At 45.0% G+C, this 24,126-nt stretch overlaps 3 protein-coding genes across 3 annotated transcripts; 1 reads left to right on the forward strand and 2 right to left on the reverse strand.

Moving 5' to 3' along the window:
• Positions 1-10,244: 10,244 nt before the first annotated feature.
• Positions 10,245-10,771, reverse strand: LOC124199315 (mitochondrial proton/calcium exchanger protein-like). Its single transcript, XM_046595113.1, has 2 exons — positions 10,516-10,771; positions 10,245-10,452 (listed from the first exon to the last, which is right to left on the reverse strand). Exons 1-2 carry the CDS (start codon positions 10,729-10,731, stop codon positions 10,282-10,284), a joined length of 387 nt encoding a protein of 128 aa, XP_046451069.1. The 5' UTR covers positions 10,732-10,771; the 3' UTR covers positions 10,245-10,281.
• A 364-nt stretch (positions 10,772-11,135) lies between these two features.
• Positions 11,136-22,030, forward strand: LOC124199316 (E3 ubiquitin-protein ligase HERC2-like). The gene is given in 44 exon segments (XM_046595114.1): positions 11,136-11,310; positions 11,382-11,472; positions 11,540-11,674; positions 11,745-11,858; positions 11,931-12,136; positions 12,203-12,404; positions 12,471-12,641; positions 12,719-12,901; positions 12,971-13,047; positions 13,049-13,064; positions 13,124-13,245; positions 13,311-13,472; positions 13,533-13,739; positions 13,815-14,042; positions 14,127-15,147; positions 15,224-15,631; positions 15,702-15,775; positions 15,778-15,892; positions 15,965-16,132; positions 16,213-16,299; positions 16,382-16,567; positions 16,686-16,841; positions 16,925-17,087; positions 17,159-17,279; positions 17,369-17,484; positions 17,552-17,769; positions 17,832-18,033; positions 18,119-18,312; positions 18,413-18,532; positions 19,037-19,084; positions 19,173-19,307; positions 19,310-19,354; positions 19,424-19,461; positions 19,567-19,656; positions 19,775-19,938; positions 20,025-20,211; positions 20,318-20,390; positions 20,393-20,506; positions 20,588-20,621; positions 20,704-20,935; positions 21,003-21,218; positions 21,220-21,506; positions 21,575-21,626; positions 21,752-22,030. Coding segments are annotated over 42 exon segments (7,005 nt in total). The 5' UTR covers positions 11,136-11,310; positions 11,382-11,472; positions 11,540-11,655; the 3' UTR covers positions 21,986-22,030.
• A 260-nt stretch (positions 22,031-22,290) lies between these two features.
• Positions 22,291-23,803, reverse strand: LOC124199314. Its single transcript, XM_046595112.1, has 4 exons — positions 23,676-23,803; positions 23,411-23,610; positions 22,728-22,887; positions 22,291-22,618 (listed from the first exon to the last, which is right to left on the reverse strand). The coding sequence occupies exons 1-3, from the start codon at positions 23,786-23,788 to the stop codon at positions 22,811-22,813; spliced, it is 390 nt and encodes a 129-aa protein (XP_046451068.1). The 5' UTR covers positions 23,789-23,803; the 3' UTR covers positions 22,291-22,618; positions 22,728-22,810.
• Positions 23,804-24,126: the final 323 nt, after the last annotated feature.

Raw genomic sequence — 24,126 nt, forward strand, 5'->3', positions numbered from 1 at the left:
TTTTACCGCATATGGTATACAATCATGACATTTTTGCATGATAAGGAATTAAACCCTGTACTGTGTAACACGCTACGTTAATAAGCAACACTCTATAGTGGCATGCATAAGATAGTTAAGTTAGCATTTAATTTTTTTATCATTTACGAAATATACTTTTTGTTGGTTAATATTCGCCATCGGCGAATATGCACCTAAAAAAAATAAGAATACTTTTTGTTGACTGTTTATGTTAATGCCCAATTATAGTAATGTTTTTTTAATTTTTTTCAAAGGTGAATGCTTAGCACTTTGAACTGATCGTTGAAGTGAACAGCGGTTCAAAATTTAAACCATATTAAGATTCAAAAATTTTTTTTTGCATGGCATTTTAAAAAAATATATCGCATCTACATTGAAAACCGACGTGTTTTGAGCAATTCAACAACAAAGGGTAATTCAAACAATATATATCTCACTAATTTTTCTAAGGGTAGCCAGATTAGCAAAGTTCCCTCTAAACTAGGGATGCCAGAACTGAAAACTTTATCATGTTCTTTATTAAATGTTAGTGTGGCCCGACACGCCAACTAAAGTATTTAATATTTAATATGGTCCTTCAAACCGTAAAAATTCAAATCAGTGTAATTTCATGTCTCACCCGCCCAACACATTCAAAGTCCAAATTCTTCTCTCTCTCTCGCATTCTTTGGTCATACGATTGACAAGCAGGTCACGGGAGTTTGAGGCTAAAAATTCCTTTAAGAGCCCTTAAACGACATTTATTTGTCTTTCCCTTTGATTGATACCTCATACTTGGGTTTTTCTGTCATCTTAATACTTTTCTGATGTGACATGTCACCAGCCGTGCTAAGGTACACTAGAGAAGAGATTCTTGCCTGTCGCCCGAGGCTTAAAGGCGAGCTGTCTGCAGAGCCCGATCCCAATCTCGTTGCTTGTGATATAGTGCGATCTTGCTTGATCAGCCCAACCACTACCACCGAACCTAAGCTTTTCCTCTTGAACGCAAAATCACTCAAGTTCTCGTGAGTAGTCAGTTCAAGTGCTCAAGTCGAAGAGTGATTTTGTTACGGAGCTACTATGCAGCAGGAGACCGGATCTGCTGTGTGTAACCGAATCCTGACTCACTCCACTGAATGGCGATCACCTTATTGCGTCCATCTGCCCACCAGGTTACTCGGGCCTTCATGAATCAAGGAGCATCAAGAAGGGAGGCGACGTGGCGGTGATTTTCAGATCGTCTCTCGCTATTCAACGAGTGTTCGACATACCGGCGTGTGATTCTTTCGAGTTTCTGAACCTATCCATCATGTATCGACCACGTCGCGTTCGTCTGTTGGTGGTTTATCGACCCCCTGCGTCTTCGGCGACGGTTTTCATGACTGAGTTCCAGGCGGCACTCGAGATTTTATCCACCCTGCCGGAGAAGTTCATCATAGTGGGTGACTTCAATATCCATGTTGATGCACCCTCTGACAAGCTAGCTGTCACTTTTCTTGAACTAATTGAGACGTTTGGGTTCTCTCAGCTTGTTAAAACCTCTACCCATAGCAAGAAGAAGAAAGTGACTAATCAAGGCCATACTTTGGATCTCGTCCTTGCTAGGCAACTTGACGATGAGTTTGTGCGAAGCGTCCAAGTGGGCAATTTTGTTAGCGACCATCGACTGGTTTCCTGTACTATGCAGGCCCTATCTCCCGGTTGGCCGGTATGCGAGGTACAAACTCGGCCGTTAAAGTCGATTGATCCCGTCGCTTTCCTGGCTGACATTCGTGAACTGTTTCTGCTTGTCTCTCCCTCTGACTCGTTGGATGGTCTTGTGCAGCAGTACAATGACGGCCTTCGTTCAGTGCTAGATAAACATGCACCTCTGCGCCTGAAGAAAGTTGTGCTTAGGCCTACTGTTCCTTGGTGGAGCAACGAAATCAATCGAGAAAAGAGGAAAGTGAGGAAAGCAAAACGTGTTTGGAGGAGGGGAAACTGGCAGTTTTCTTCGAGATCTACATCGCTCGGTTGACAGACTTTTCCACTCTCTTGCAGCGCATCAAGACCGAATTTTTCTGCGGCAAGGTAGCTGAGCTGAAGGGAAATCGTCAGGCTCTTCATCAACTCATTGAAGGGTCATTAGACTGCAAGAGGCGTGCGCCTGTTCTGCCCAGCCAACTCGACAGTAAGAGCCTTAGTGCGGAGTTCAGCAACTTCTTCTCTTCAAAGGTGAACAAGATTCGCTCTGCCCTTGATTTGGCTGTCGGCTCTCTTCCTCTTCCTGGCTCTCCATCTACGCCTACTTCACGACGCTCAAATCGACCCCCCTCCCCTGGAGTTGTTTCAACTCCTGCTGGACGGCGTAGGCGTGTTTTGGCATGGCGTGCAACGACTGGTGCGTCGTCGACAGTCTCGACACCCTCAACTCGGCGTCTCTTCTCTAGTCGATCAGATTTCAATGTGCTGCGCGACTTCAAACATCTGTCTCCAGACGATGTGACCAGGCTTGCTAAATTTTCTCCGTCAAGCTCATGTCAGCTCGACCCAATACCGACATTTCTCTTGAAGAAATACCTCCAGCCACTGGCTCCGTCAATCGCAAAGATCATCAACCATTCTCTTTCTTCGGGATCTTTTCCTGAGGCGCTTAAACATGCCTTGGTCAAACCGCTCTTGAAGAAAGCAGATATGGACAAAGAAGTTTTCGCTAACTACCGCCCAGTCAGTAACACACCCTTTCTCTCAAAGTTAATTGAGAGACCGGTGGCGTGGCAACTTCTCGATCAAGTGAATGACATTCTGCCGGAGCGTCAGTCAGCCTATAGGCCTAACTTTTCAACCGAAACATCCCTGCTTTGTTTATTTGATGACCTACTTCGGGCGGCGGATGACAGTGATGGTACGGCTTTGATTTTTCTCGACTTAAGTGCAGCGTTTGATACGATTGACCATCGAGTTCTTCTTGATCGCCTCTCTGGTAGTGGCATCCGTGGTGCCGCTTTTGGATGGTTTGGCTCATATCTTAGTGATCGATCCCAATCTGTCATCGTCGATGGTGTAACATCCGATCCAATGGTACTGGAGTGCGGTGTTCCTCAAGGGTTGGTTCTTGGCCCTCTTCTTTTTCTTGTCTACGTCGCTGCTTTGCCGTATGAGACGCATATTAACGGCGTCGTCGTCGATCAGTTCTCTGACGACACTCAAGCGAGAGCAAGATTCTCTTTCCGGATACCATCCAACCAAGCTGGTTGCTCTTCTACACCTTCATCCTTTTCGGTTCGTCGTAGCCGTGGCTCAACTCGAGGTCGGCGAATTACCGGTCGTAGTCGACGCCGCAGGTGCAGTTCCACTTATTTCCCATCTCAAGCAGATGCTACTGCGGCTTTATCATCGTGGGCTGTTGTCGCCGATGAGTGGTTTACTTCGAACAGAGTGAAGTGCAACATTAGGAAAACGATCATGATGTTCGCTGCACCCAATCAGTCATGCGTGAAGCCAGTGAGTCTCCAGGTTGGTGCGTCTTCTCTCCTTCCCTCGCCTGAGTGCCGTCATCTGGGCGTTATCATCGACGCCCAACTTACTCTAGCGTCTCACATCCGAGCTGTTTGCAAGAGCGCTCGATATCACCTCTGGAGAATATCGAAAATGCGCCGTTATCTGGATATAGATTCAGCGAAGTGCCTTGTGCATTCGCTGGACTTGTCCCGGCTGGACTATGCGAACTCCCTCTTCTCTGGCCTACCTGAGAAAAAGCTGGATTGTCTGCAAGCTGTTCAGAATGCCGCTGCTCGACTGATTTGTGGTGGCAACAGGCGTGACAGTGCTCGTCCTCTCTTGAAGCGACTTCATTGGCTTCCAATCCGCGAGAGTCACCTTCAAGCTTTCCACCATTGTTTTCCGATCACTATGTGGAACTGCCCCGGCATATTTAGTGCAACGCCTGAAAAAGCACATACCAGGCCGAGATGGTCTACGTAATTGCTCGGTAGCCGCACCGACGTTGGACATCCCTCGCTCCCGTAAAGCCCGCTGCGGTGATCGGGCTTTCTCCGTTGCCGCAGCCAGAACTTGGAATTCCCTACCTGAGAGTGTCAGGGCGTCCCCGACCCTCGGAGAATTTAAGACGAAGCTTAAGACCCATTTGTGCTCCCTTGTATTCGCTGTAAACTCATGATTTTCACTGTGACTTGGCTCAATCTTTTGTAACAATGCCTCATCGCCGCGTCTGGTGCGACACTTGATCGTTGGAAAGTGCGCGTAATAAATACAAATCTAATCTAATCTAATCCCATCATTATCTCCAAAAAATTTCTGGCCAAATTTTCAAGAAAGTAGCCTGAGGGGGTAGCCATTGTCCCATCAGGTCAAGCCTCGTGTAGGCCAAAGGCTCTGACACAACTCAAAGAAAAGTAGATTACCGCCATTTGTTTTCAATATATTTTTGAGTGGGGACACATGCTTCTCCCCCCCACACCTTGTTTGGCTTGTTATTGGCCAATCAATTAAAAATATTTTGTGAGCCGTTCCTTCTTAGCGGCCATTCAAGTAAAATTATGTGTGACGTATCTACCTCAGCGTCCAATCAAATTAAAAAGTCGTCACTCTCTTTCTCTCAATAGCTCCTCAGCCGTCATAACTGAAAAAAATTCTCTCCAACTCTCCAATTACTAGCGGAGAACCGAAAGGGACTCAAAAATCCTTTAAAAAAATAGGCAAGAAGAAGCAAAGAATACGGAGTACGCAGCTACGCCGAGAGAAGGTTTTACCGCCTTGGGTGGAGCCACCGCTAGCCGCTTCAGCACGGCCTCCGATATCGTACGAAAATATGCCGTCAGCCGCCCGTGCTCCCCACTTGTAAAGCATCCTGTCGATAGCTCTTCAGTCCTTTACAGCGGAAGAGTTAAGAGACGCCCTACGCCATCGCTATTACGGCGATATTTGATGACGGCCGGTAGAGGAGTCAGCGCTGGCCAGAACCAGGTCGGGATCTCCAATCCCGGTATCCATCCATTCAAGCTCAGTAGGAGAGTAAGGAGCCAGAATCATCTCCGATCAGGCTTGTAGTGGACCTAGACAAAGACAACGAGGACGAGTGGGAGCCAGCCGGTGTAGCGGCTCCAAGAATCTGAAGAATCCAGCCAGTAGAGGAAGAGGAGGACGAAATTCATCGGTGCCTTCAGAGTCATATGACTTCAACTCAAAACTCATGATCCTTCGAACCGGTTCACGGGACTGAGAACGAAGACTAACCCAATCTTCTTGTTTCTTTTGCAGTGGAAAAAACCAACAGCTCCGTTCGGCCAGATTGTCAGTGCGACATCCCCGAAGCGTAGTGGGCTCAAGCGCTCCAGCAGGCCAATGAAGCGTAAAGTCCTGGTTGATATACGAGACGCACACGGCGGCTGGGATATCCCGGTTCGACGTCCCGTTTTTTAGTTGTTGGGCACGCAAGCCCCACACTCTCTCTTAGCCCATCGTGCAAAGAACGAAGCAAGAGAAGCAGCTCCCAGACAGCGTAGAAACATAACACAGCTACCACCGCACCTCCAAAGGGAGTTTGAAGAAGTGGAGGAGACACTGCGTCACAAAGCGCAGTTCGTAGAGATCTATAAGACCACAGCTCATACCGCTGCTAAGAGAAAGGCATTGGTGTATAAGAAAGCTGCTCTTCTCGAAGATGAGCTTTGAGTTTTTAACAAACGCCAACAGCTGGCAGTAAGGCGGCAGAGAAACGAAGCAAGACTAGCCGTACACTGCAACACGGTAGCAGTTCGCACGCCACCAGCCTCCACAAAGGCCGGTAGAGTGGTCGAGCAAACTGGTCCAAAAAGGCCACGTTGCACAAAGCGCCAAGATCTGTTGCAAGCAGTCTACCTCATGACACTACATCCGCTCCCACAGCCGAAGTAATCAGCGATGGCCCTATCCGGATCACACCGCTTTTTATTGTGACGCCACTGCACACAACGACTTCAAACACCCAACACCCTGCTCAGTCAGCCTCTACAGCTGGTAAGCTCCGTGAGCAACCGTAAAAAAAAAATAATGATAATTTTTCTAATCGGGTCAAACCCTAGAAGTAGCCGCTCCAGCATACCACGCCTATCAAGGGACCTCTCTATTGCCTAGAAGCTTAACAAGAGAGCGTAAAAGATCACGCCATCGGCACCATCCTACGATTTTCAACTATGAAAGGAAGGTCACGTGGCGATCCAACAAAACCAAGAAAAAAAGAGCTCAGCGCAGAACTTGGCCCTCAATTGGTCAAGGAGGGAAAAACCCTTCACCCAGTGGTGGAGCGACTCCCTGAACCGCTCAGCCCAATTATCAAATAAGGCAAAGGTATTCAAATTTATCCGTCTATCTGAACTTTGATTAGATCTTGAGTAATTGAAGGGTTGCTGTTTAGAAACTATATAATCAGCTATGTTTTGGTTCTCTCTGCCCCTTTTTTGTTTTCATCAGCTGTCAGTTTCCCTTGTTTCTAAACAGCATCCCTTCAATTACTGCTTCGAACGTCGACATTTCAAACTTAAATTTCTGCATTATGACTTGGAGAATATCTTTTCGTGATAATTTTAAAATATTGTACTATAAATAAACTTACTTTTTGTTAAGTACATTTATGATCATACCTGTCTAAGTATTAAAAATAAATGTTTTAAATCCCGTTACATGTAAATGTGCCAAAGAGGCTATTCACGTTGCGGTTTCGCGAGTCAATTGTTTCGATGTCCACCATTTTCTGCCGTTGTTTTGGTTGTCTGTATCGGCTGAAAGTGTGTTTTCCCAATACAAAGTGGATTTTGTGTGTTGTGAATCGGTGTGTTATTTTTTTTTTATTTTTTTTATTTTGTCAGTTAATTGCTACGTATCTTGGTTAGTATGTGTAGCAATTTTTGTCTCCAGATCACATTCCTTGTATTTTTTAAAAAATGTTTTCCCCTGTTGTTTTACTTTTTCCGCGACCAAATCCACAGAGAATTGGCCCGAGGGAAGAAAAGGGAGAAAAGGAAAGTATGAAAAAAGGGGGGACCCATAATTTCATCTTCTCCCCTTTCTTCCCTTGGCTGACAAATTGCACTAGTCATAAAACGCTCACGAATTCTTTAATACTTTGCAGTTTTCGGAAGTTTTTTATTATTATTTGTTTGTTTGTTTTTTTGTTTTTTTGTTTTTTGTTTTTTTGTTTTTTTTGTTCTTGTTTTTTTAGTTATATAGTTATTAGTTTATGCGTAGCTAGCCAAAGATGACGTTCGGCATACGGTGGAATTTGCAAGTAAGCCATCTACCACGGCTCATCAAACACGACTACTATACCGATAATAGCTGCAGTTTTTTTTTTTTTTTTTTTCATTCATTTGACCCGATTTCTCAGCTACTAGAACCCAAACGGGCATATGACAATGGCCAAAATTCTCCATCCTTATAAGCACCTTGAAAGTTGAAACATAAAGAGCTGGAACGCCTTCACCAATTTCTGGGTTGTTTCGTGATACCAAGAAAATAGATTTAGGAAAACTCGGCGAAAGGGAACAAAAATAAAATTTATTCAAATAACGCCAAACACAACTTTAGTCGAACGTGGTTCATCTTAAATGAATTAGTTCTCTGAAACGTGAAACGCTACACTATCATGTGCAGGACGTTCCACTAGTTTCATTTTTTTTTATCAACCTGTCGGTTGTTTTGATAAAACTTTTTCATCACAACTACAAAAATGTTTCGGCTACAATCGCCGACATTACTATCTTGTGGGATCCATCACCGTCTATGTGAGAAACAACCAATGAATCTTAATTGAATCGCGTGAGCTAATTTCCAAAATAATTCCAGCGCTATAAAAAAAACAGTCAAATGACTGGATGATGTACGAATTCGCCCTACTGGTTCTTCTGCTCTGCTTCTGCTGCGGCCCATTGTATATATGTTGTTGTATCATTGATATAATTGCGCGTGCGCATATATAAATATATCTATACGTCGTGCGCGTATTGGGCAAGATTGATGAATAAAATTATTCACCGTAATACGGCGCTTATGGTGATTTCATTTAGACACAAAACATGTGACGCGGTGACTTTTATTTATTTATTTTTTTTTTTTTAATCATTCACCAGGGGAAGTGGACAATCGCGTGACTGGAAATGATCTTCATTGACAATTGCGCTATACTGTCGTTAAAGGACAACGGCTGCATCTAAGGTCCTTTCACGCGTAAATCGATATCGAAATAGATTCGTGCTTATATATCAGATTGTCTGGATGTCATCACAAACAGCTAGGTACACACACCGTATTTATTTCCACATACAGAAACCCTCAAATCCGTCGACTTCCCTCGGCAACGGCTTTTCTCGTCCGTCTTCCATCTAAGCAAGTGGGTCGTCGAGTCGTAGTGGGTAATAATAAAAGCGATCGTCCATCCACTTCTCGTCATCCAAGAGCTGTCAGTACACAATATAAAACTGCTGTACACACGGGGAACAACATAACAAGGAACTCAACACGGAGGTTCACATCGAAATAATAAATTCAAAGCCGTTATGCTTGTGCTGTGAGAGAGTGGAGCGATAGAGAGAGAGAGAACACACGTCATCCTCTCTCTCTTTTATGGTCAGGGTAAAGTTCCGTGTAGAGTTGATGGCCAATCCCGGCCAATCCATCAACAGTGAGTGCGTATAGTAGGCCTATATTTATGTCCCTCTTACATTCGTTCTTCGTTGCTTTCAATTTGTTTTCATTATGTTCTGGTGTTGTGACAAGTAAAAAACAATCTCTGCTGCTTCACACCGGAGCGAAATCAAGGGAAAAGAGAGAGCGAGGACAGATAGATGTAAAAATAATAATATGGCCATGAGAATTGTATTTCCCGAAGTATTTCCTTGAATAACGTTTCGTTGTTGGGAAAGAAATGGACAAATCAGGTGAACGACAATAAAGCAATCGGGCAAACTGAATATCGTGGGGTATATGATGACGTATCTATCTATCGACAACCACTGATCCCGCTAATGTATAATTTTTATATAACAGTTCCGTCAAATCGGAAACCGAATTTTGACTCAGTCGAACACTCGGACGCGATACATAACCGTTTGAAACACGAGAGAAGAGAAGAAAAATTTAAAAAAAACACTGACCTGATTTTTTGGCTTGAGGGTTGCAGCAAACACGATATACCTCGAGTGTATGTAGCCTATACACCTACTGCACATGCACATCGGGTAATTTTCTCGCTGACGACTGATGGATATACCTATACTCCACTCGCATTTACCGCTCATCTTCGGTTGGGTCGGGTTGGGTGTACTGTACTTTTTATTTATTCACTTGATTGTGTTCGGACCGTCTCTCTCCTGTTATTGTGTAGATCAGGGCCGACCAACAGGTACCTGCTCTCCTACAATTCTAATACATTTGATGGGGGAGGGGAGGTTATTTTTAGGAGAATTTTTGCTCTTCTTCCTCTTCTCTTCTTCCCTTTTTGCTTTTTCTTTTGGTAAATTATCATCGCCAACACCCGACAGGGAATGTATACAGAAAGAGCATACTGAGGAATAGGTTTTGTGATCATCGCCGAAAATGGCGAAAGCATCCAGAAAAGAAATCTATGCACTATCATCAGTCGCACTGGACAGTGGCTGTCGTGTATACTGTTGCTGTTGATATAGAATACCGTCATTATCGTCTCCTACCCATTGCTCGCTCGCTCCATTTTGTTATTTCTTTTTTCTTTCTCGCCGTGATTGTTTTCCTTTCTCATTGTCCGCGTTCAATGTCTGTGCGTGAATTTGTTTTCAAGGGTTGCCGAAGGAACATAATAAATGCAAGGTGTATCTAATGCAAATGTTGGGAACCCCATAAAAGTTCGCCCTTCAGCCTGTGGGAGACCCCAGTGTGTGACCTGACGGCTATATATTTACTACTGAAACTCACTATGTTTAATTATTATTGTTTTAAAACGGAACGAAATTTTTTAATCCCATCGCCATCTCTCCAAATGCTTAAAACTTTGAATTGCATATTTCCAGCTACACACCTCTCTATATTATCTCTCTTCTCTCCGGTCTGTAATACTTTCGTTTCTCCTCCGCTCGCTGACTTCTCTTTTTTCTTTTTCTTTTGCCTAATGGTCCCCCATCAACCATCGATAATGTATTAATGTCCTCTTCTATTCTGGATGTTGTTAAAAAAACGTACATAGCAGGGAGAGAGAGTATGTCTGTATTATTTTTGGTTGGAGATGAAGAGGGACTTTTTTTGTCTTATTTTCCCGTCAGACTTAGTTGGACACTAAGTTTGATGTTCACTCGCCATCCTAGCAGCTGCTATTTTGGCCTGACCAAGAGCTTTTTCAACTTTTCCTTCTGATTCAAGAATTTGTTCTGTTTTGACCAAATTTAGAATTTCAGTCATTTGCTTTGAGGTAATCTGGAATTTTTCATCACTCAGCAACTCAATCACCTTGAAACAAATAATGTACTATTATGAAAGAAAACGACATGTATAAAAGTTGTGACAAAATACCTTCATGAGATCATCAACTTTCACGACACTATCACAATCTTTGTCTATCTGACCAAGGAGTTGTACAATTTGTTGGAGATTAGCCGAATTTTCAACGACTCGCAGTTTTCTTACTGAAGCAATTAATTCTTCAATGGAGACGATCTCTTGAACTCCAGCAACTTTTTCTCGTTTTCCTTCTAAGCGATCTACTGTGCCATCAAGTTGATGGATCATGCGACTAACAGTGAGGAAAAGGCGTCGGGCTGCTTTGGATTCACGATCTGTTACGGGAGCAGCTCATCAAGGCTCTGCAACTGAAATCCTCTCGAGCTTTTTGTTGCATCCGGAATGCTTGCAGTTGGCTTTGATGAGCCCCGTTTCTGATGAACCATCCGAGGCGGCTGCTTTACAGAGTTCATCGCCATTCCAGACTCCAACACTCGTTACAGTGCGCACTGCATCCGCCAGTTTGGTAAAATTCATCTTTCATTTTAAATTGATCTCTTACGCAATATTTATCCTTTTTTGTGTTTGTTTTCAGTCGGGCCCTTATTCTCTGGCGTCTTCTTTGCCGGCCGTGACTAGTCTTTCTAATTTGGAATCACCTGGACAAAAGTCTCACTCCCTTCCGAAGTTAGACCAACAACCGCGTTCTTCTAACGGAGGTCAATCATCGACGGATCGGTTGCTCCTTCACCATGTACTACAAAAGGCGCGACTATCCTGCCCAGTCAAAGCTACATTAACCAGGGAGGAGCTTGAAACGGCGACAGAGGATTTACTGCAACATTTGTCCTACCTTGCTCAGACTGGGTAAGTAATTTTTCATTTAATGTTTCTTTATTTATTGAATTTCAACCGTTTGGTTTCTTTGTTGGGTGTAGCCAAATTCCGCCAGACGCCAAAACCACCCAGCCCACAGAAGAGTCTTCTACGTTTGTAACTGACGGAGGTCGAGGATCCACTCCAGTGCGGGTAAGTGACGTCCGTCCGTAATGAATAGGTTAGTCTTGATTGATTTCCATCTTATTGTGTATTACAGGATCCACCTTCTGAAGATCAAGAATTAGCTGAAGAGGAAAAACCAAATAACGAGGGCCTCCATCTCCTCTCATGTTGCAATTGATGGAAATTGGATTCTCGAGAACTTCAGTCGAAATGGCTTTTAAAACATTGGGTACATCCAACAGCCTTTTCTTATTTAAGATTTAAGATTTGTTTCACTATTCTTTTTGTTTTCAATTTAGGGAGTGAAAGCGTGTCGAGTATTGAAGATGTTATCAACTGGTTATTGGAAAATCCGGATATGTCGGGCTCAGAGATGATGGAATCGGACGGAAGGGAGGCCGCTGCCGTTGAGGGTATTGCAAATTGTTTGTCTTTTAAAAAAAAACTATCATTTTCACTGTTGAGTTTTGTTGTTATGAAATCAGGATCAGAGGCAGTTCTACAGCCGATATCTTCATACCTGCGTCAATCAGACTTTGCCAGCAGCGACGATTACGCGGCCTACATTCGCGATCATATTGCCATTGGGATGCACGTCCGCTGTTGTCGCAGCTACGATGATCTTGGTGAAGGCGATGTCGGGCACGTGGTTCAGCTTGATCGTGATGGACTTCACGATTTGAACCTCCAAGTAATTCTTATTCTTTTTTTAATGTTAAAAAAATGAAGATAATTAATGTCAATTTTCTCTCATCAGGTTGAATGGCAGCAAAAAGGAGGCACTTATTGGGTCAGATACGTTCACGTTGAAATAATTGGATTTGTAAATCCGGGCACAGCTAAGAACTCGAAATCGGCAAACATTGGCGTCGGCGATCGGGTTCGCGTCAAAGCACAAATAGCTACGCCAAAGTATAAGTGGGGATCTGTCACTCATCGCAGTGTTGGTGTTGTGATTGGTAGGCGTTTCGAAATTGATTTTCTTCTCGCTAAGTTGACAGTAATTGATTGAATTTGTTTTCTAGGAATTGAAAGCAATGGCGACATTACAGTCAATTTCCATGAACAAAACCGTTGGACCGGATTATTGGCCGAAATGGAGCGCGTCGAACCATCGGAATCGAACGTGACCGCCAACCCTCCGTCCCTCCAGTTGGGATCTTTCGATAGCGCCACCGTAGCTGCAACGTTGCAAGGTAGACTGTCGCTTATTATCAGATTTTCGATTCATTTTTGTACTGAATTAAATCAAAAATACTTGCCGATCAATCAGATCTTGGAGAAACTTCACTGGTGGTGGCTCATCCACTTGTCCTGTGCGACGGCTGTGACTTGATGCCCATTCGAGGGCCACGGTTCACCTGCCGAGTGTGCGAGGAGTTCAACCTTTGCCAGCAGTGTTTCAATTCGACTAGCATCGGGCATCGCCATCCATTCAACAGAATTGGGCATCCAGGTAGTAGTGTCGATACCATCACCCTCTCAAATCGATTATTTATTGATTGTTCGAACTTTTAATTCCTAGGTGGAGCTTCGGGTTTACGCCGGTCGTCCTGGACGGAAAGTCCAACCTGCGCCAACAGTCAAAGATTTCATGTGCAACACTCGAACGAACGCAGGTAGCCGCAAAATTCATCACAGAAAATGTTGATTAGTTAATTCAATTAATGTTGTTAAGGACTCATTACTGACTGGGAGTGCTGTGTCAAATCTCTGTGGGTCTCCTCTCGTGAAAACTGGGCCCACAGACTACTGGATCGCACGTCTAGCTTTTGGCAGAGCTGTGGAATGCAGGGCAAGGTATGTAAAAAGATGTCGAAGATCAGCAGAGGAGCGTTGGTCTCAAAATAATCTGATTTATGCAGCATTGGATTCGGATGGAGTTGCATCCGGATGTCGTCGTCCATTCATTAAAAGTGCTGGTTGATCCAGCCGACGGAAGTTACACTCCATCTCTCTTAATAATATCAGCAGCGGATTCTCTGAGTGGGATGAAAGAGGTGGCCGCTGTATCGGTTGGATTGCAGGTAAAACAACCAACGACGGATGAATCTCATTTCGGATAAACTTATTATGTTGAACTACAGGATACGTGGGTGAGTCTCGTGTCACCGCAGCAAATGCAGCAACCTTATCGGTTCATCGAAGTGGCCATCAAGCAATGCCGCAACGGAGGGATCGATTGCAAGGTTCACGGCATTCAATTGGTGGGGAGAAACGTCGGCAATTCCTTGCCGCTGGACGACAGTGCGGCATTGGCTCGACTGCTACCCCCAGATTTCGAATTCGAACAGGTAAAATTTACATCTCAGCTTTTTTGGACTTGATTTGACTAATAATAATCTGATTAGTGTATTAAATTAACGCAGGGAGATTCTGCGTTCAACAAGAGCCAGCAATCAGTCATTCAACCCATCAGCTCCGTTAGCGGCGCCAAACGAGTCTACGTGTGGGGTCTAAACAACAAAGAGCAACTCGGCGGCCCTAAAGGTTCCAAAATCAAAGTCCCTCAAGCCGTCGACTGGACGGTTTCACTTCAACCAATCAGTGTGGCCGGAGGATCGAAATCGCTTTTCCTCGTCACACAGAGTGGCAAGGTATTACAAGCATGAAAACCCAGTTGTTTCTTTCTAGTTATTTACACTCGATTTTGTTTTATTAAAAATGATTTCAATATATAGGCCTATGCTTGCGGAGAAGGTAGCAACGGACGACTGGGACTGGGTCATTCGAGAAACGTCAACTCGCCACATCAAATCACCGCTCTGTCGCAGCACGTCGTTCGGAAAGTAGCTGTGCATTCCGGCGGACGCCACGCCTTGGCTCTGACCGCCGATGGCCGAGTATTCTCCTGGGGTGAAGGGGACGATGGCAAACTCGGCCACGGAGATGTCACTTCCCTGGACACGCCCCGTTGCATCGAAGCTCTCAATGGATTTCGCGTACGAGACGTGGCTGCCGGAAGTAACCACAGTGCAGCAGTCACATCATCCGGTGAATTGTACACGTGGGGTCTCGGAGAGTACGGCCGTCTGGGACATGGAGATAACCTCACACAGCTGACACTCAGCAAGCGCGTCGAGTCCCTGGTCGGCCAGCGTGTTGTTCAGGTGTCGTGCGGGAGCAGAGATGCCCAAACTCTGGCACTGGTCGAAGGAGGACTCGTTTATTCCTGGGGAGACGGCGATTTTGGCAAGTTGGGACGCGGTGGATCTGAGGGTTGCTCATCCCCTTGTCTGGTGGACAAACTCTCTGGACTGGGAGTCTGTCACGTGGAGTGCGGTGCCCAATTCTCAGTTGCATTGACCTGCAACGGACACGTCTACACCTGGGGCAAAGGGGACTATTTCCGTCTAGGCCACGGATCGGATCAACACGTCCGTTGGCCAACTTTAGTGGAGGGTCTCAGAGGCAAAAAAGTGATTGGAGTGTCGGTTGGAGCTCTGCATTGTTTGGCAGTCACCGATGCTGGACAAGTCTTTGCCTGGGGAGATAATGACCATGGCCAACAAGGCAACGGGAGCATCACAGTCAATCGACGTCCAACTCTAGTTCAAGGCATAGATGGAATTAAGATCACGCGGGTGGCTTGCGGATCGTCGCACAGCGTCGCCTGGACGGCACCCGAACCACCAAGTGTCGCTCCGCCCGAACCCGTTCCGTTTCCCACCATCAAAGATCCTTTAGGCTCTTCTGCAGCTGGTAAATTTAAACTAAAAATTAATTTGAATCGATTTCACACTAATTGTTGTTACATTTTTGGTCTTATTGTCTGCAGGATTGACTGAAAGTTCGGCTGAAATGGGACGCAACTCTACGCAGCCGACTAAAGAAAACAATGCGTCGCTGAGCCGGGCATTGCTGTCGCTGAGCAGTCTGGAAGCTCAGCAGCGCGCCCTCCATTGCGTTTTGTATTCGATGCAAATCCAGCTGTGCCGCGATGCCGTCGTCGGCATATTCAGCCAACAGGCCGTGGTGAATGGCGACTCGCCATCTCAGACGGGACAGGCCCAGCTCTCGCCGACCGACAGCATCAACGGAGAAGCTCCCGTCGAACAGTTTGACTGGACTAAATTGATCAAACACAAGGAAACGGCGGCGTTGTGGGAGCTCCTCAAATTGTCCAGCTCGTCCTGCAAGCCGACGTCTTCCGAGGCCCGGACAACTTTGTCCAACGCTCTTCTCGGTTAGTAGTCGATTATCAGAGATTTTTAAAAATTTTAATGCTCATATTTTCCATTGATGATTTGGTTTAGCTGCCGCGGCGGAAGAATCGTCGGTTCGCGATTTATTGACGGAATTCTGCGTTGCCGAATTGGAGGAGGTGAGCACGAAGGCACTAGCATTCATCATTTCAATGCCGCTGGATTCGGCGTTGGCCTGGGTTTCCCTCAACCAATTGTCCAGGAATCATCGCATCCCTACACCGACGATGTGACGCTGACTGGTAATTAATAACATATTACTTGATCGAATTTATAGTTTTCATGCCGTGCATTTAACGGGAAACCTTTTGTAGGACATGTCGTGTTGCCTGGTGCGGAATCGCTGCGGGTCGAGTTTGATCGCCAGTGTTCGACAGAAAAGCGACACGATCCGCTGACCCTCTCTGACGGAGTGGGACGTATACTAGCCATTCGGTCAGGAAGAGATTGGGCTGATTGGTCACAAGAAGTTCGCGTTCAAGGTTTTCAATTGAAATTTCACAAGAGATTTGCACCGAGTGTATAAGGTTTTAACCGACAATTACTTGGATATTCAATGCAGGTAATGAATTGCGTTGGCGATTTACTAGTGACGGGTTTGTAAATGGCTGGGGCTGGAGATTTATCGTTTACCCAGTTATTTCACCAGGTAATTTTTTCTATTACCGTTTGTTTTTAATTTGTTATTTCCCCGGTGGTTTAAAAATTGCATTTCATAAAATATCAAACAGGGGCCACAGCCAGTGGAGAAGTCCAAAGTGAACGTCTGTTACTAGCGCGACCTTCCGTCTCGGTGGTTGCCTGTCTGCTGGATCCTCTGATTAAATATCTAATATGCTCTCAGTCCCGAAAAGGCCGTTTACCAACCAGACTGGCCATGGCACTCGCCGGGTGTGCTCAACGAAGTGGTTCTTTAAGTATGACATTCAAAAAAACATCAAGCGGTCTTTTGTTTGTTTGTTTTTTTCCGTGTCCGATGGAATTAACATGAATGGAATACGTAATTTATTGTTCGTTTTATTTTTATTTTTACAGCTCCTAAAGACCGAATGTGGGCTCTGCAACGCTTGCGTAGAATACTTTCCACGCCCGGCACCTGCTGCGATGCCTCGCCCGCCGTGATAAGTCTTGAATCGTCAGAAAATCCTGTTGCTCGATCGGCGGTATCTTCGGCCATGATGTCACCGCGAGGTATAAACATAAAAACTCTGCGCATCCGCTCTGTAATATCTTCGATAGAGTCGATAATATTTGAATTGGTGCGGAATCTTTAGACATAAATCACGGCACACTCGGGAAACTGTTGAGAAACCTCCCAGAAATGTTGTTGCAACAATACGAATACGAAGAGGCTGCTGTGCGCGGAGGCCAGCAATTGTTGCATAGCCCTTTCCTCCAAGTTTTGATTGCGCTAGCCTGCGATCTTCGCTTTGATCGGTTCGATAATTATATCCCTGTCCATCTTGCAATTACGGGAAAACATTTGGTTTGTTTTTTCCCCTGTCTAGATTGCCGATTTGCACTAATGACGGATCACGCTGGTCATGGTTTCGAAGATATTGCGCGGCGGCCAGAGCAGCTACGGGACTCATGCAAAGAATACGGCTGCCGGAATCATTTACGGCCGATGTAAACATTTATTTGATTATTTTAGGGATCTAAACCAGCGAAAATGAAAGGAAAAATTTTGTTAAATGGAAATGTTTTGAATTTTTCAGGTCAAGAGAAAAATTTCGGAAATTCAAAATGACGGGGCCAACGTGGGCAACGATCATGAAGATCCAGCCGTGTTTAGTCATGAGCACGATCAGCAATTGTTACAATGGATGAACAGGTATACAATTGCTTATTACGAAATTCCTACTGCAAAATTCCAAAATCATGACGTCATAATTATTCAGTCCCCCGGAAGATTGGACGCAAAGCTGGACGGCCGTCGGAGGAGGTCAAATTTACGGTTGGGGTCACAACCATCGTGGGCAGCTTGGTGGCGTTGAAGGGGCTAAAGTCAAAGTGCCGACAGTGTGTGAAGCGTTGTCCGCCCTCCGCCCCATCCAGCTGGCCGGTGGCGAGCAAACGCTTTTCGCCATTACGTCCGACGGAAGAGTCTACGCCACTGGTTGATCACCTGAAATATTTTTCAATATCAAATTGATATTTTATCCAATTTTTAATCGTCAGGATATGGAGCTGGTGGTCGGTTAGGCATAGGAGGAGCAGAGAGTGTGACTGTGCCGTCACTCTTGGAATCCCTGCAGCACGTTTTTGTTAAGAAAGTGGCCGTTAACTCTGGAGGCAAGCATTGCCTTGCACTCTCGTCCGAAGGTGAAGTCTACAGCTGGGGTGAAGGAGAAGATGGCAAGTTGGGTCATGGAAACAAGCTGTAAGGATCTCTTTCATCATTTTTCATTTCAAATCTTTCAATTTATTAAAATGATTTGATGTTGTTTGGCCAGACCCTCGGCCAGACCCTGTGATCGACCCCGAATCATTGAATCACTTCGTGGCAAAGATGTGGTGGACGTCGCTTGTGGCGGGGCCCACAGTGCAGCCATTACCGCCTCGGGTGAATTGTACACTTGGGGCAAAGGTCGCTACGGTCGACTCGGTCACGGAGATTCGGATGACCAGCTGAAGCCCAAACTAGTCGAAGCTTTATTACGTAATAATGGCCGAGCAAAAAATAGCTTACGTGTGCTCTTTTGTGTTTTCCCCAGTTGCCAATTGTTTGGATTTGATTGTTTGTTTTTTCTTTTGTTTAGGTTATCGCGTAACGGATGTCGCTTGTGGATCTGGAGATGCTCAAACTTGTGCAATCACCGATGAAGAAGGTGGAACTGTATGGTCGTGGGGAGATGGCGACTATGGAAAGCTGGGTCGAGGTCGGTGCACAAAGTTTCTTCAAATTCATTAATGTATTGGCGATTGAATGTATCTCTTTTGACGCTGGTGTTGAGAGAAGGGAATTAGCATTGAACATGCGAGTCAGACCAAATAAGTTTACGTAGATTGCAGGATCACGTCGGAGTAGAGAACGGGGCATTGGATTTCTAGTTGAAATATTCCGTTAGGCAATCAATGAAACCATATCCTTCTCTCTATAGTTCCTTGCCTCCCATCTCATTTAAAATGACAAGTTTTCGCATGACACAGGTCCTTTTTGCACGTCAGACTTTAGTTTAGTTTTGAAGGAAAACTAATTTTCTTGACATCTTTGAGCGCTTAAATTAATATTAAATTCATTGCGCTACTTTCTATGACCTAGTGCAAGACATTTCCGTAAACCTGAAATAGCTTCTCCCGGGTTAAGATCGCAAGGTTTATTTGTGTAATACGATGAATTATTGTTATCACTTAATAACATATTCTGTTTTTGTTTTTTAAAGGCGGATCGGACGGTTGCAAAATTCCGACCAAGATCGAAAGTTTATCGGGTAAGTGACGACGTGCTTGGTTTAATTTTTTCCACGAAAGACTTGCACCATCCAATGTTGTTTGTTTTTCTTTTCGAAATGTCAATAGGTCTGGGCATCATAAAAGTGGAATGTGGAAGCCAATTTTCGGTGGCCCTCAGCAATAATGGATCGGTTTACACTTGGGGTAAAGGCGACTACCACTATCTGGGACACGGAGTCGACGAGCACGTCCGTCGACCTAAAAAGTGATGACCCTTCAGGGAAAGAAAGTGATATCCATCTCAACGGGTAATGAAACCAAAAGTCGTCAACATTCTGATTTTATACTCACTCGTCGTCTCATCTATTTCCAAATAGGGGCATTGCATTGTGTTGTTTGCACCGACCAGGGCGAGGTATGTTGTTGTTGTTTGTTTTTTTCTGTTCATGGTAGTAGTTGCGGTTGCGACGCTATAGTATCCATGTTCTCGAATGAAACAAATGTCATTATTTTCCTCAAGGTCTGCACATGGGGCGATAACGACGAAGGTCAACTAGGGGACGGAACTACTACTGACATTCAAAAGCCTCGACTGGTGGCTGCTTTACAGGTAATCATTTCCTTTCAAAAGTCGAATGGCAGATGCAATCATGTTACATCAGCAGATTGAATTTGATAATCTTTGAAAACATTTCAAATCTATTTCTGTATTCTTTTTTTCTAATTAGAACAAGAAAATTAATCGAGTTAGTTGCGGTTCAGCGCATACTGTTGCCTGGAGCACCTGCAAAGGATGTTCGACGCCAGTTGCTGGAAGCAGCCGCCTGCCAACCATTATACCCTTGCAATATGATCTGTTGAAAGATATCCAAATACCCGCGCTTCGTAATCGGTAAGTAATTCGCCGGAAGGGGGGAAACACATCTAATTTCGATCCGGAGTAAATAAAAGTGAGTAAAAGTAAAAGTTGTTGCTTAGTTTGCTATTGCTGCATCATTTTGCCGAAATCGTGTGCCCGATATTACCGATGCTACCGCTGAAAACGGTCAACTGCTAAGACATGGATGGAAATGTGCTGGAAGAAACGGAAGGAGTGCTTTGCGGAAACCACGATAGACTGAGAGGCATTCTCATGGCGTCCGCCAAAGAAGCCGCTTTTCGCAAAGTAATAAATATAATTTTTATTTTCCAACAGAAATGGATTAGTTTATCAGTTAAAATTCAAATTATCTTTATTAATGTTTTATTGAATTTGTATTTTAAAATGTCAGGTTGTACAGGCAACGATGATTCGAGATCTCCAACACGGTCCGGTGGTGGAACTGAATCGAATTGCCCTCAGACGACGGGCAACGCGGGTCCAAATTCCACTGTCTTTGCTCAGATGGCCAACAAACTTTCTCTGCTGACTTACGACGTCCTCATGTTGCCATACAGGACGTGGAAAGTCAAATTCTTCGGTATTAAACTTCTCTTTTTGATCCTTTCAAAGTTGTTCCATAATAGGAAGTCCGTTACTATCAAATGATTTTAATCCGCAGGAGAAAGCGTCGACGACTGCGGAGGCGGATACAGGTAAAACATTTTGACTTTACTGGACACTATCCAAAATTGATAGACTAAATTGTTATTTTGAATTGCGGATGCACAGTGAAAGTATCGCCGAAATGTGCGAAGAATTCCAAAACGGAAGCTTGCCACTCTTGATTCTGACTCCAAGCGGTCGTGAAGAAGCGGGAACCAATCGGGATTGCTTCATTTTGAACCCGAGTGCAAGCACTGCGCAGAACCTGAAAATGTTTCAATTCCTGGGCGTGTTGATGGGAATCGCCATCCACACTGGCTCGCCGTTAAGTCTCAATCTCGCCGAACCTACCTGGAAGGCCCTGGTAATTTTCTTCGTTAAACTTTTTTGTTTGTCCATCTAAAAATCCCCAATGATGTTTTTATTAAAAGGTCGGTTTACCTCTGAGCTTGATTGATCTGAATGAAATCGATCGACACTATTGGCCGGCACTCTGCCACATTCACGACTGCAAAGACGCCGACGGCGATATGACACTGAGTCAACCGGATTTACCCTTCTCGACGAGTTCAGCTACGGGGCACGAAGTGGCCCTTTCACCTCACACGCACCGGCGCATCACCCGCGACAATCGCGATCTCTACCTCCAAGCTGGCCTTGCATTTTCGGCTCCACGAATTCGACCCGCACGTGCGGGCCATCCGCCAGGGGCTCAGTCTGGTCGTGCCTTTGCCTCTGCTCTCCCTGTTCACTGGAGCTGAGCTGGAAGCCATGGTGTGCGGATCACCGGAAATTCCGCTGGCCCTGCTCAAATCGGTGACCACCTACAAGGGAATCGAGCCTCACTGCGCCCTCGTCCGCTGGTTCTGGGAAGTCATGGAAGAGTATAGCCACGTGGAGCGATCCCTTTTCCTCCGTTTCGTCTGGGGCAGAACGTACGTGTTTTGGTTCCTTTTAATCACGTAATTCAAAATATAACTGATTTTATCAAAACTTACTCTAGACATCTACCGAGGACGTTGGCGGACTTTCGAGGCCGGGATTTCGTACTCCAGGTAAAAATTGTGGGGTGATTAATTGTGAATTAATCAAAAACTGCTGTCATAATATAATTGGAACTTCTTTAAATAGATGATGTTCAAAATTCATCTTTAACTTAGTTCTGTTTTTTAATCTACAGGTTCTGGACAAGTATAATCCGGCCGATTACTTCCTGCCGGAGAGCTACACGTGCTTCTTTCTGCTCAAGATGCCGCGTTACTCTTGCAAAGCCGTTCTTCGCGAGAAGCTCAGCTACGCCATCCACTTTTGCAAATCGATCGACAATGACGAGTACGCCCGAGTGGCGGCTCCCGAGGTTCTCCTCAACCCACCTGCTCACGAAGACGACGTCGAAAATGAAGCAGAAAACTAAGCCTTTTTTTAAAATTTATTATTATAATTCACTTGTCCTCAATGATAAAAATTGTTATTATAAAATTTAAAGAAATTTTCCTTTTTTTCTCATTTTCTCTGCCGCTTGTGTTTAATGTCACACGTACGAATACAGAAAACTACAAAACATCTTTGGGTTGAGAAATTGTTGCATAAATAATGTCCATATATGACACCTTAGACTTGGCTGCAAGCTTTTTCGTGACGAAAAAAAGTTGAGAAGAAAACATGTGTGTTGTCAATTTTAGCTAAAGCTTATTTTGTTATGTTTTGTTTCTCTTTTGGTTTAAATTTGGTTAAAATCGAGTTGTTAGTGATGGAAAGAGATTTTAGAGGCGAGATAGTACAAGTGGAAGGCGTTACAGGCGAGGGTGACGATGTTGACGACGGCCACGATGGCGTGGAGCTGGCGAAAACGTTGGCACGTTCGGCTGTAAGTGGGGCACTGTTTGAGCAGGGCGTCCGTCGTCGACGGCAGCCTCGGCCCGGCTTCCGGCCCGTGTCCGGCGGCCCGCTCCAGAATCACTTTGGCTCGAATGCGCTCAAGCAAACTCGGCACGACGATGATGCGGGCAATCAGCGGGCACAAGCAGTTGACAATCAAGCCCACAACCTGGTGAAAGAGAAAAGCTTATAATTCGTTTCTTTTTTGACTAGGCAGAAAAACAAGGAGATGGAAAGAAATAGGAAAAAAGAAATGAGAAAAACAAATCAATATTGACCTGGTAATTTTCTTGTGACGACCAGAATTTCTTGGTCTGGACGAAACTAATGAGGACGGCCAGCCCAGTCACTCCGTTGAGAATCATGTATACTTCGGTAAGAGAGCGCTCTGGACGCAGGCAAACGTGTGACGCGGCAGAATGAAGAGCAGAACCAGGCCTATAACAACAACCGTACCCAGACATGTCGTAACAATCAGAAATTATTGCCAGAGGGTCGTGACTTTGACTAAATACAACCAAACGTATTTTAGTTGGGATAATATGAGATTGAACGCAAACAGCTAGCTGTGAAGGTTATTTCATTATAAAAAAAAAAAAAAAAATACTCAAGGGGAAGGTTTGGGTAACATTTGCATATAGGGCGAGGTGGAGAAAAGTGTTGGACGAAGGACAAAAGGAGAAGGGGCGACAACAACAACAACCAAATTTCCCGGAACTGCCCTGAATGTGAACCACCTAGGGGTATGGCGAAATCAGCATTTCTCCTAACGACACGCTGAGTTAGCGCGAAAAATAACCGCTAGTGCAAACTGGTATACGGTCGTTATGTAACAGTCGTAACAAGCCAAATAATATAACACGGTGCAACCAGCGTCAAACATTTCACACTTAGTTATTATGTAAGCGAAATACTAAAAATGAATCTTGCGGATGAAAATAATAAGCGGTGGGTATAGTACCTGAAACGAATGTCATCCACATTTGGGCGCCGAACAAGATGCTGAATGAGGAGAGATAGAGAAGCGGCCACAGTGTAGAGTCGGCCGTCGGTTGGATTACAACCAAGCTCGATTTACTACGAGGGTAAAATAGCATAGCCAAGGCTATGACGGCCGACAAGATGAGCAAATGGGCCGGTTGAGTCGAGCGCCGGAGTACCCTGAGCAAATGAATTAATTATTTTTATTAAAATCTAACAATGAGTCGATCAAACCGGTGACATACTTGAAAACGTTTTCCAGCGTGACTTCGGCGTTTTCCGTTTTGCGGCTCTTGTTTGCCGGTACTGGCCTCCTCCTTGATGAATTGGGAGCAGATGACGCAAGAATGCTCCTCATCTTCGCTGCTGGTCGTTGAAAACTGCTGCTGGACGGACGGCGGCAGCGGAGGAGGTGGGTGAACCAAGTCGGCTCCTGCGGCCGGTCGGCTGCCGGGCGGGAAAGAGATTTTGTTCATCACCGGACAGAGCGCTGATATCCTTGGAACTGCCAATGACGAAGTTAGGCCGACGGGGCAAACGGCGAATTGGCAGTGACGTGATGGGCAAATCGTCGACGTCACCCCCCTGGTTGTCACTGACAATCTGGCACATGGTGTAATATCAGTCGTGAGTCTGCTGCTATTTTCTTCTTAGCTCTCGAATAGTTGCCCCGTTTGCTGATTGACTGAAAAATGA

The sequence above is a fragment of the Daphnia pulex genome, chromosome 8, assembly GCF_021134715.1.
Source record: "Daphnia pulex isolate KAP4 chromosome 8, ASM2113471v1".
In the NCBI taxonomy this organism is placed as follows: domain Eukaryota; kingdom Metazoa; phylum Arthropoda; class Branchiopoda; order Diplostraca; family Daphniidae; genus Daphnia; species Daphnia pulex.